This window comes from Chiloscyllium plagiosum, unplaced genomic scaffold (genome assembly GCF_037043375.1).
Source record: "Chiloscyllium plagiosum isolate Xiang-an unplaced genomic scaffold, Cpla_swu_hap1 HiC_scaffold_28, whole genome shotgun sequence".
Taxonomy (NCBI): Eukaryota; Metazoa; Chordata; class Chondrichthyes; order Orectolobiformes; family Hemiscylliidae; genus Chiloscyllium; species Chiloscyllium plagiosum.
The window spans coordinates 7,780,502-7,793,020 of record NW_028270166.1 but is presented as its reverse complement, the minus strand read 5'-3'; the positions used below and the strand labels follow the sequence as shown (position 1 = coordinate 7,793,020).

The 12,519-nt window shown below is 43.6% G+C and overlaps 1 protein-coding gene across 2 annotated transcripts in view; it reads right to left on the bottom strand.

Moving 5' to 3' along the window:
• LOC122565442 (tyrosine-protein kinase JAK2-like) overlaps positions 1-12,519 on the bottom strand; it is a 117,933-nt gene that overhangs the window by 34,355 nt on the left and 71,059 nt on the right. For both annotated transcript variants that reach the window (XM_043721426.2, XM_087975964.1), the window contains exons 9-11: positions 11,920-12,031; positions 8,459-8,639; positions 4,901-5,025 (exon numbers count right to left, since the gene is read on the bottom strand). In XM_043721426.2, coding sequence (XP_043577361.2) covers positions 4,901-5,025; positions 8,459-8,639; positions 11,920-12,031 — 418 coding nt within the window. The remainder of the gene's footprint in view (positions 1-4,900; positions 5,026-8,458; positions 8,640-11,919; positions 12,032-12,519) is intronic.

Sequence of the window (12,519 nt, the reverse complement as noted above, 5' to 3'; positions counted from 1 at the left end):
ATTCTTACATGGGAGCAACACATCCTTCCACCAATTAATTCACATCCTTGCCACCACTTTTCCACTGTTGCATTTCTCTTCCCAAACCCTTATACTTTCTAGTTTTCCACTTCATAAAAAGTGAAAGAGCTGTGGATGCAGTAGATCAGAGACAAAAACAGAAATTGCTGGTAAAGCTCAGCAGATCTGGCAGCCTCTGTGAAGAGAAATCAGAGTTTCTGAGGGAGGGTCACCGGACCGGAAACGTTAACTGTGATTTCTCTCCACAAATGCTGCCAGACCTGCTGAGTTTTTCAAGCAACTTCTGGTTTTGTTTGTGAGCTTGTGATATCGATTAGCTTCAGTCTTCCCTTAAGAACAATCTTCACATCACCTTATGGAACTGTTTGCTAATATGAGATGGCCTGGGGGTGTTCAGTCTGAATGCAGAAACCCTATTGTTCTCAGAGTTAAGGATGTGCCCTGAAGTAAAGAAAGGATTTGCAATTCAGTGGCACTTTTCACAATCTACTGAAGTCACAAATGCTTTACAGCCACTTAAATACTTCTGAAGTGTGATTATCTGTGTGATTTACTCAGATATTTCTTTTTATTTCATTCATGGAATTTGGGCGTCACTAGTTTGACCAGTATTTATTGTTTATCCTATATTGCCCAGAGTCCAGTTAATAATCAACCACATTGCTGTGGATCTGGAGTCATGTGTAGGGCAGACCATTAGTGAAGGACATTATTGAACCAGACGAGTTTTTCTGACAATGGATTCATGGTCATTATCTCGATTCCAGATTTATATTGAATCCACTATCTGCCACGCCAGCATTCAAACCCAGGTCCCCAGAACATTATGAAAAGGTGACCTTTTTTTCAAAAGTATTGGCAGTGGGATCAATATTGGTAAAACAGTTGAGAGAACTCCCCAATCTATTTCAAAGCAGTGGGGGGTTGTGGGACCTTTTACACCCACTGAGGAGAGCAATCGGTACCACAATACGGCGTCACATCTGAATAAAGGCTCTTCTGCGCTGCAGGACTCCATCAGTACGTTAACAAACGCTGAACTCATATCTAGAGGTGTTGGAATGGCGTGAGTCTACATAATGGGCAACATTCCCTGTAAGATGCATAACTGTGAGCACGTACAGTCACTCTGTGATTCCACACACACTCGCTGCATTACCTTCTGGTGCCAGAAGACGCTGACACACACACACAGACACACACAGACATACACACACATACACACACACACACATACACACACACAAACAGACACACACGTACTCACTCACACACAGACACACACGTACTCACTCACACACACACACACACAAACATACACACACGTACTCACTCACACACACACACAAACAGACACACATGTACTCACTCACACACACACACACATACACACACACAGACACACACGTACTCTCACACACACACATACACACCCACAAACAGACACACACGTACTCACTCACACACACACACACATACACACACACACACGTACTCACACACACACACGTACTCACTCACACACACACATACACGTACTCACACACACACACAGACACACACGTACTCACTCACACAAACACACACACACACAGACACACACGTACTCACTCACACACACACACAAACAGACACACAAGTCCCTCAAGGAATAGATCATAGAATCTCTATTAAAAAAGAGGCCATTTGGCCCATTGAATCTGCACTAATCCTCCAAAGAGCATCCCACCCAGTTACCTTGTGCCAATCCACTTCACCTGTGCATCATGGGTAATTTAGCACAGCTAACCCATCTAGCCTACACATCTTTGTATTGTGGGAGGAAACCCACACAGAGAGAATATGCAAACTCCACACAGATAGTTGCCCAAAGCTGGAACTGAACTCAGGTCCCTGGCACTATGAGGCACAATGCTAGCCACTAAGCCACTATGCCACCCTTACTTCACAGGCTCCCTCAACATACCTGAACTAGCTGCACTAACTACACTTTCACTGAAGATTAGGACAGCCAGGCCGACTGGGAGGTGCAATGAAATATGCTGACTCTAAGTGACAATACAGAAAGCTGCTGGCAAGTGCAACAAGGATGTTTGCTACAATGAACAATGACATCTACATATAATGACAACCTGCTTTGATTAGGCTCATTTAGCAAAGCTTTGAAGAAATTTCTTGAAACAATTCACAAGTGCGTCATTGATAAAAATTTGGCATCGATCTTGGAATGACTTATCATATCTACTCTCTGGTAACTTTCTCAGAATACGTTATGCAAGTCATGATGTGATTTACTTGCAACTGCATAACCTTTCTTTGTGGCGTGATCCTTCATGTGGAGTATGTCTTAATTTTATGTTGGACACACATTGGAAAACTGGCTCTCACAGACCAATGTCTCTCTCTCTCTCTTGCTCTCTGCTGTGGAATGCTGCTGCATACACGGAGGCCATTCTGTCCATCTCGCTTGCACGGACTCTCTGCTAGAACAATTCCAAATCTAATCCCTCACAGTTCAGTACCTTCCTCAGCATCAAATATCAGCTGACTCTTAATTGACCTTTGAAAATGACCGAATGATCTATTTAGTTGAAGAGATTTGAGGAATGGGCAACAGATCCTAGCCTGGCCAGCAGTACCCCGCATCCCATGGAAAGAATAGAGGTATCAATTCAAATGTTCCTGAAAAGATGATCGCAAATGTTCCCTGTGGCAAAGCAATCCAAAAAAAAATTGCTGTCATACAAAACACGACCCCTAGTTTCTCTCCTCTCTGTCTTTTTGATAGTTCAAATTAATGACCACTTATTATTAGTTCCCCAATGAGAGAAATGTGTACTCTATTAAATCTCTTCAACACTTTGCTGTCTTTTTATACTTTGGCAATGTTATTGTACTCACTGTTCCTCCTGAAACTACTCCCCCACCCCCCCCCCCCCCCCCCCCCCCACCATTAACTTGAAATTTGTGTCTCAACTCTCGCAAACCCTTTTCTTGGTGTCAAACCCAAACTTTATTTTACTGCTCAAACTAATTCTCTCTCCTTACCTTGAAGGTGTGTGGAGCTATGTTTGCTATGATGGTTAACCTTCTTGCTGCAGTCAGGCAGCTGCAGATTCTAACCTCCTAAACAATTTGGGCAGATAGTCCCATTGTCGTTATGATGGGGGTGCAGCCTTCTTGGGTAAGACAGAAAACAAGCACCCTGTCTGTTCGCTCAGATGGACATGGCCCCATCTGAAGATGTCACGAGCCAATATTTATCTCTCAAACAATTTCATTAAAACAGATCATGGAATAATTATTGCACAGAAGGAGGCTATTTGGCTCATTACATCTTTGCTGGCCCTCAGTAAAAGCATCTCAGCAAGTCCAAATCCTCCCACATTAACCCTGCAATTATTTTTTTCTCTTCAGTCAACTATCCAATTCCCCTTTGAAAGCCTCAACTCAATCAACCTCTGCCGCAGTCTCGGATGGCGCATTCCATATCCTAACTACTCTCTGTGTGTAACATATTTTTCTCATCCTCCTTTGCTTTTTCTGTCGTTGACCTTGGATAACCGATTAGATCATGCTGCTGTTGGCGGCTCATGTGTGTTGAAGTTCCTCATGAATCAGTGGATCAGTAACTAAGCTCTAATGACTGCTTCCTTGACTGTATGAAACTTTATATACGCAAATAATGATTTCTTTTCATTCAATTATCTCCAGTTATTAATTTATGATTTTGACCTCACCCAAAACACACTTCTTGGAAACTGGGTTGTGTAATGAATGAGCTGCAAGAATTTCACTTCTGGGTTCAAATCCAGAACCATTTGATAAGATGGATTTGCTTGTTAGTTGTACAATGCAATGTTTTTAATCAGTCTCGATCCAGCACTTGACTTGTAGCAAAAGTTAGTTTCTGTTGGGGAAGAATTTTAGAACCTAGGTGTATTTGGCATTTATTTAAGTCTCACGCAGGAGAAGTAGCAAAATGTTGTACTGTTACAGTTAGGAATCTAAAAGTATATTGCACTTGTAGAATCCAGGAAATCTTTATGCTATCACTTAATGCTAGCCTGTTCCTGACATGGGAGTACCAGATACTGACACTGAGTTCTGCAAGTTGAAAGATTGCAGTCTCATTATTCATTGCTGTGATTCACACAGAGGAACATCAACCAGTTCCTACACTCTCTGGAGTTGCAAACGCCTGCACAGGTGAAATTACACTAAACACAAAAAACAAAGAACCACAATGGTGGAACCAAAATCAGAAAATGCTGGAAAAGCTCAAGAGGTCTGACAGCACCTGTGAAGAGAAAGCAGAGTTAATGTTTTGGGTCCAATGAGTCTTTTTAAGAACTGCAATGACATGACCAGGTCAGCGACTTCTTGTTGCCATGTTAATGACTTTTACTCAACATCAATTTCAAACGCTCCCTTCTGATGAAAGGTCGATAGAGGCATAGGTTTAGGGTGAGAAGGGAAAGATATAAAAGGGAACTAAGGGGCAACTTTTTCCACACAGAGGGTGTTACGTGTATGGGATGAGCTGCCAGAGGAAGTGGTAGAGGCTGGTGCAATTGCTGTATTTTAAAGGCATCTGGATGTGTATATGAATAGGAAGGGTTTGGAGGGATATGAGCCGGGTGCTGGCAAATGGGACTAGATTAGGTTAGGATATCTGATTGGCATGGACCGAAGGGTCTGTCTCCATACTGTACATTTCTATGACTCTATGATAGGAGACATTAACTCTGCTTGACTTTCTCTCTGTCTGACTGCGGAATGTTGCCTGAGCCTTCACTGCACTTTTAGTTCAGATTTCAAGCAGCATGATTTTCGCTTTCATTTGTCAGTCAAAGATTCTTTCTTTCCACGGACTCACCCAGACCAGCTCTTCCTTCTTCACTTTGTGGAACATCATCTGATGGACATTCCTTCGGTGCATAGTTGGGGAAGTGAGGAGGTCGCTGGTGTGACTGTTGCAGACAATAACCAAGTTGGACTTTTCTGCAAGGGGGAGAGATAACAGAAGAACATTGATTGGGGATTGGAGCAATGAAGGACTATCCATCAGGGAAGAGAATCAAGTAAAACAATTGCTTTAAAGCTGCTGGTTTCATTTAGATACTATCTGCCAGTTTATTACAGAAGTGCTGATAACATACCTACGTTATTGTTGTTTGAAACTAATATTTATCTTCATTTTGGGAATCAAATAATCCAAACCTTCCAACATTTATCACTATTCTGAAATCCCAAATGTAACATTGATGGAGAGAATTTATTTTGAACACAGATACGACCATATGAGTTACGAACATAAGCAGGCCATACGACCCTTCAAGACTGCTTTGCCATTCAATAACATCACAACTGATCTAATTACTCCACCTAATCCTGATGAACTTCCATCCGTTTGCTTATCAAGAAGCTATCTATCTTTGCTTTAAAAATATTCAAAGTGTTTGCTTTCCACTGTCTTTTTGAGGAAGACAGTTCCAAATGTCTATTTGTGAAAAAGAAACTCTCTTCATCTCTGTCTCAAATGGGCGAATCCTTATGTTTAATCAACAGTGCATAATTTGAGATATTCCCCCAGGAGGATACATCCTCCCCAAATACATTCTGTAAAGAATCCTCAGGATATTATATACTTCAAACTTGTCTGTTTTAAGGGGAGGTGATGGCATAATAGTATTATCATTAGGATACAAAATTGGTTTCATAGTAGGAGACAGCGGGTGGTGGTGGAGAGTTAGTTTTTGGACTGGAGACCTGAGACCAGTGGTGTTCCACAAGAATTGGTTTTGTGTCCACTTTTATTTGTCATTTATATCAACAATTTAGATGAGAATATAGGAAGCATCATTAATAAGTTTGTGATTGACACCAAAATTGGTGGTACAGTGGGCGGTGAAGAAGGTTATCTCAGATTACAAAGAGATCTTGTTCAATTGGGTCAGAGGGCTGAGGAGTGGCAGGTGGAGTTTGGTTTGGATAAATGTGAGGTATTGCATTTTGGCAAAACAAACATGGGCAAGACCTGTGCAATTAATGATAGAGTCCTGGGTAGTATTGTAGAACAGAGAGATGTAGGGGTTCAGGTAGATAATTCTTTGAAATGTGCTTCACAGATAGACAGAGTGATTAAGAAGGTGTTCAGCGTGCTTATCTTCATTGCTCAGACCTTTGAGTGTAGGAGTTGAGACATCATGTTGAGGTTGTACAAGACATTAGTGAAGACTCTTCTGGAGTACTGTCTCCACTTCTGATTGCCCTGATATAAAAAGGATATTATTAAACTGGAGAGGATTCAGAAAAGATTCACCAGGATGTTGTCAGGAACGGAGTGTTTGAGATATAAAAATAGACTGGAAAAGCTGGGACATTTTTCCTTGGCATGTAGGAGCTTGATTGGTACCCTTATAGAGGTTTATAAGATCTTGAGGAGCATGGATAAGGTGAATAGCAAAGGTCTTTTCCCTAGTGTGGGGAAGTTCAAAACCAACGGGCATGTTTTTAAGGTGAGAGGAGGAAGTTTTAAAAAGAACATGAGGAGCAACTCCTCTTTTACACAGAGAATGGTTCATGTCTGGAATAAACTGCCAGAGGAAGTGGTGGATACAGGTCCAGTTGCAACAATTAGAAGACATTTGGATAAGTCCATGAATAAGAAATGTTTGGAGGGATTTGGACCAAGTTAAGGCAAATGGGACCAGTTTAGGTTTGGGAACATGGGCAGCATGAGCCGGTTGGACTGAAGGGTCTTTAGATTAGATTACTTTACAGTGTGGAAACAGGCCCTTCGGCCCAACAAGTCCACACCGACCCGCCGAAGCGTAACCCACCCATACCCCTAACCTAACACTACGGGCAATTTAGCATGGCCAATTCACCTGACCTGCACATCTTTGGACTGTGGGAGGAAACCGGAGCACCCGGAGGAAACCCACGCAGACACGGGGAGAATGTGCAAACTCCACACAGTCAGTCGCCTGAGGCGGGAATTGAACCCGGGTCTCTGGCGCTGTGAGGCAGCAGTGCTAACCACTGTGCCACCGTGCCGCCCATATGTTTCTGTGCTGTCTGACTCAATGACTAGGCTATTAATCCTGTAAGCCAGTCCATTTACTGGGGATCTGGGTTCAAATCCTGCTATGGATTAATAGTCAGGTGACAATATCACTACACATTCCTGCCTTATTTGTGGGATCTTGCTGTGTAAAAATTGTCTGCCATGTTGGTCACATGACAATACTACACTTCATTGACTGTGAAGTGTTTTGGGCCATGCTAGTTGCCCATGGACCTTCAGGCACTGCAATGCCATCAGGAACACAAGACTTCATTTGTAAGTTCCTTGACAAACTGCTGCAGCCTTTATCAGAGGAAAGAAGATTAGACTGAAATCTGGTAGGGTGCTCAAAACCAGAAGGAACTTGGGAAAAAGTAAACTGGGAGAACAAGTATCTTCCACTCGTCAATGAGTCTGTGAGAGTGAATCGCAGTCTCAGAGTTTAGGTCATTTGGGACTGTGAGGAGGAGAAATATCTTCACCCAGAGATGTAGAGGTACCGGTGTTGGACTGGGGTGGACAAAGTTCAAAATCACCCAACACCAGGTTATAGTCCAACAGGTTTATTTGGAATTACAAGCTTTCGGAGCACTGCTGAACTATAAACCGCCAAACGGAGTGCTGCTAAACTGTTGGACTATAACCTGGTGTTGGGTGATTTTTATCTTTACCCAGAGAGTGATGAGTCTGTTAAGTTCACTGCCACAGAAAGCTGTTGAGACCAATGTATTAAATGCTTTCAAGAAGGTGTTGGATAGAGTTCTTAGTGTTAAAGGGATAGAGATCTTCAGGTTAAAGGGATCAAAAGATACAGGGAAAAAGCAAGTACAGTGTATTGAGTTGAAAGATCAACCCTGATCACATTGAATGACAGAACAGACTCAAGGGGCAGAATGGCCTGCTCCTGCTCCCAGTTTTCTGTGTTTTAAACCCTTCCCCTGTCATTAGCCCCTCCTCTCCATGTGTCCTCCACCTCCAGAAACCCAGTTCCCACACACTCAAGGAACTTACCCGACGTCTTGATCCTTGCGATCTTGCTTGCCCTTCTGGCAGCAGCCACCTTGATTGGTGGCGCTACTGAGTACGAGAGTTGTCAGCCTCTGATTGGCCAGCATCTCTCGGCGGATTGGAGCTTCACCCATGGGGTTTGAGGTTTGGGGAAAGCACTACCACTACCTGCTAAACTGCCTCATTGGCAAAGGAAAGCTCAGACCTTGCCCTTAGTGAGAGGGAATCCCAACGAAAATGGAAGATCCCACCCTTTAGGAGAGGCAGAGGTGGGTTTTAACATCTGTCCTAAATGAGAAGGAAGAGTGGCAGAGAGACATAGGGAGGGAACTTGGGAAAGAAAACTGGGAATATTACCTTTGGGTCTGGGTGGACAGCAGGTGGTGAGCTGGATGCTGATACCTTCTGACATGAGGCCTGTCTTGTGATAATAATTCAGGAGCTCCCTCAGACTCTCAAACTGCCTTTGTACTCCAGCCAGAGAGTAGCTTTTCTCCTTGACAATCAGACAGTCCTTGTAGTCCTTTCCAAATTCTGTCTGCATCAAATAAAAGAGTGTCATCAAATGAAACACAGAAGGAAGCCATTTAATCCATTGCCTCCATGCTAGCCAACAGAGTGCTGTCTTGATCACTACACAGTACTTGGTTTGTATGTTCCAACACTTCAAACGAAAATCCAAAGATTTTGAAAAATATGGTGAAGGTGCCTGCCGCTATCATGCTCTTAGGTAGTGAGTTCCAGGTCCCCACCCTATCCTGACTGAACATAAACATCTCCACTCCCCTCTCATCCTTCCAACAATAACTTTAAACCTGGGTGCCCTGATTCTGCTCACTTTTATGTGTGAGTGTTCTAAACCAGACATCAGTGAATCCCAGATGCCTGTAGTCTTCCTCCTTTTGCTCTTTCCCCTTCAGCCCTTCAATTGCCTTTTGAAAGTTATTTTCGAAGCTGTTGGCACCTCTCCTCTGAAATGAGCTGTCCAGATCATAATAACTCCCTGTGTAAAGCAGGGTGAGGGTATTTGTGCATCCTTGCTGTTTGCTGAGGAAGGAGTAGAGGTTACCAATGGAGGGACTTGGCGGTTTGTTGAAAGGCATCTTAGAGAGGCCATTGTGCACTAGCAGGGCTGGAGTTGATGTTAAATTGGGAGCCATTCCAGGTCAATGGACTGGACCAGAATTTCTGGAATCTTCTGGAAATTGAGGAGGTCCATGCCAGTGATGAACATTGTATCACATTCCCAACGTAAACTTTGTAGATGCTCAAGAGACGCTCAGGGAAGTGTGGCACTCATTGCAGGGTATCCAGCTGAGACCTGTGCCTTACAACTGCTGCTCTGCCAGTTAAGGGGTTGAACTGAAGGGCAAACTAAAGATTTGGATGATCTGGGAGGCTACAATAACAGCACTGTTGAAAGTCGGGATGCTGGGTGTAACTTTCTTCAAAGTGGCCCTTATAAGATATAGGAGCAGAATGAGACCATTCAGCCCACTGAGCCTGATCCACATTCCATCATGGCTGATATGGCTTTCAACCCCATTCTCTCACCTTCTCCCTGTAACCCTTGATCTCCTTACTGATCAAGAACCATTCTATCTCTGTCTTAAATACACTCAATGACCTAGCTTCCACAGCCCTGTGCATTCCACATATTCCACACACTCCCCTCCCAGCTGAAGAAATCCCTCCTCCTCTCTCAGTTTTAAAGGGTCGTCCCTTCACCCTGAGGCTGTGCCCACGGGTCCTAGTCTCCCCTGCTAGTAGAAACATCTTCTTCATATCCACTGTCATCCTTTTAAACACCATCGAGTCACCCAGGGTACCCAACTGTTCTGCATATGACAAGCCATTTATCCCTGGGATAACTTTTGTAAACCTCCTCACCAGCCCATCCTTCTGTAGATACAGGGCCCAAAACTGCTCACAGTATTGTAAATGCAATCTGACCAGAGCATTAATCAGCCTCAGCAGCAGTCTCTGCCCTTGTATTCTAGCTCTCTTGAAATGAATGCTAACATTGCATTTGCTTTCCTATCTGCTAACTGAACCTGTATGTTAACCTGAAGAGAATCCTGACCTAGAACTCCCAAGTCCCCTTGTGCTTTGTATTTTCAAAGCCTTTCTTCATTTGAAAGATGGTTTACACCTTTATTCTCTCTACCAAAGTGCATAACCTCACACACTCCCACATTGTATATCATTTCCCACTTCCTAGCCCACTCTCCTAACTGGTCCAAATCCTTCTGCATCCTCCCTGCTTCCCCAACCTCTACCTATCTTTGTGTCATCTGCAAACTTGGCAACAAGTCCCTCAGTTCCTTCATCCAGATCGTTAATGTATATATGAATAGTTGTGGTACCAATGCTGACCCCTGTGGAACTCCACTAGTCACTGGTTGCCATCCTCAAAAAGACCCCTTTATCCCCACTGTCTGCCCATTGCCAGCCAGCCAATCCTCTATCCATGCCAGTACCTTGCCTGAACACTGCGGGCTCCTATCTTACTTAGCAGCCTCCCGTGTGACACCTTGTCAAAGATCTTCTGGAAATCCAAATTGGTCACATCACTGGCTCTCCTTTGTCTAACTTGCTAATTACTTCCTCAAAGAATTCTGACAGATTTGTCAGGCATGACCTCCCCATGGTTTTGCCCTGCACTTTCACATAATCTGCAATCACAAACTGTAAAATCTTATTATTGTTCAAAGTAGGCTAACTGGCTCTGCCCCTTCTTAAACAGGAGTGTTATTTTAGCTTAAATATTAGTTTCTGCTTAACTGTGATTATAGATACTGATGAGGGCTAGCACAGGCAACTTCATTACCAGAGGATTAGTTGTGATTGCTGACGCATTATTCAGGTTTAGTAAAGGGTCAGTCCCAGTCACAGCTCTTACAAATAGTTTAATCTGTGCATCTATGAATCATGCAGTTTCTGTTGGAAAGGCTCTGAAACTAACATCAGGCAAGGGTAATTATAGGAATAGAAGACCATTCAGCCCTCAAACCTGTTCCACCAAATCACAGCTAACCAGTGTCAGAACTCCACCAACTCCCTTTGGTTTTGTCACACATTTTGCTCTTACCAAACCAAAATCCCAGACTGGATTCAAGCTGTGGGTGGAAAGAGCTTCCTTTAGTTTCTATTGTGCCTCTAACTGAATGGTGGGATAGGATTGAGGGGCTGAATGGCCAAGGTCCCTACCTTTGATGTAAGGTTTGCCTGTTCAGGAAAGACTGAAGAGGAATAAATAGCGGAGCAGCTGTGGTCAGCTTGATAGTCATGTGATAGTCATCTCCATGGAGATAGTGAACCCTTCCTGAACAAGGAAATTACCTCAGCCTCACAATTTGGGAAGAAGCCTGGGGCCTTGTGCTGGTATAGCAGAACTCCTGAAATTTCAGGTCAGGGATCTCTGAAGGTCAAGGGGGCCTTTGGAGTAATTTGAGGCATTGCTCCAATAATAGGCAGTGATAGAAGAGTGAGGAAGATGCCAAGAAAGGTTTTCCCCACCCTTCCCCTCTCTGGGTCACTATAAGGCCCGGGTTTTTGTGCCTGTTTCTCTACCCAGGGTCTTCCTCAACCACAAAGGGTCTACCAGAGCAACCAGCCAATGAAATTCAAAACCCTGTCAGTGGTGTCCATTAGATTCGATGGTTCAGTTGCATTGTGTTCATGTAAGTCTGGGTTCCTGATCTATGGTTGGATGTTGGCTCAGAGATATGACCCTGCACACTGGAGCCATCTCTGCATTGCTTTGAGGCAAATCAAATACACAAAACACACAACAAAACCTTAAACTGGCGACTTACTTCAACACAAACAGTCAAGAAATACTTGTTGAACTCCTTAGGGCTGCAACGGAGGAGATAGAGACCTGTCTTGTTTCCAAGCTTCTTCAGCTTATATATGGCAAAGTCAGAGCTGTTAAGGAAGAGTGATCAGCTTATATTAAAAATCAGAGATTAAAAATAACATGGGCCCTTTGAAAGGGCACAGACGTGTGTGGGCAGGTTGGTGGAACTATTGCTATACTGGGGTTTCCAACGTAGTTTTACTTGCCTTTGATGCTTTGTCAAGAGTGGAACTTTTCCAACGGTTACTGCAGGACATCTGAGCTGGCCTTTTGAGTGAGACTAACGATGATCACAAACAGATGAAGAATCGGTTCAGCATTTTGTGAACTTTACTTAGGATCGCGGGGCATTTGGATGTCTTAGGGCAGCTGAGTGAAGACACGGTCACATCTTTAGATCTTAAGGAGACCCTCAAGAGAGTGATAGAGAGTAGGATCCAGGCAGCTGAAGGCTGAGCTCCTAATGGTGAACAATGGAAATCGCACTGCCCCAGCAGCCAGAATTGGAGGACAACAGAGATCTCAGAGCTTTTTAGACATAGAGGAGATAACTTAG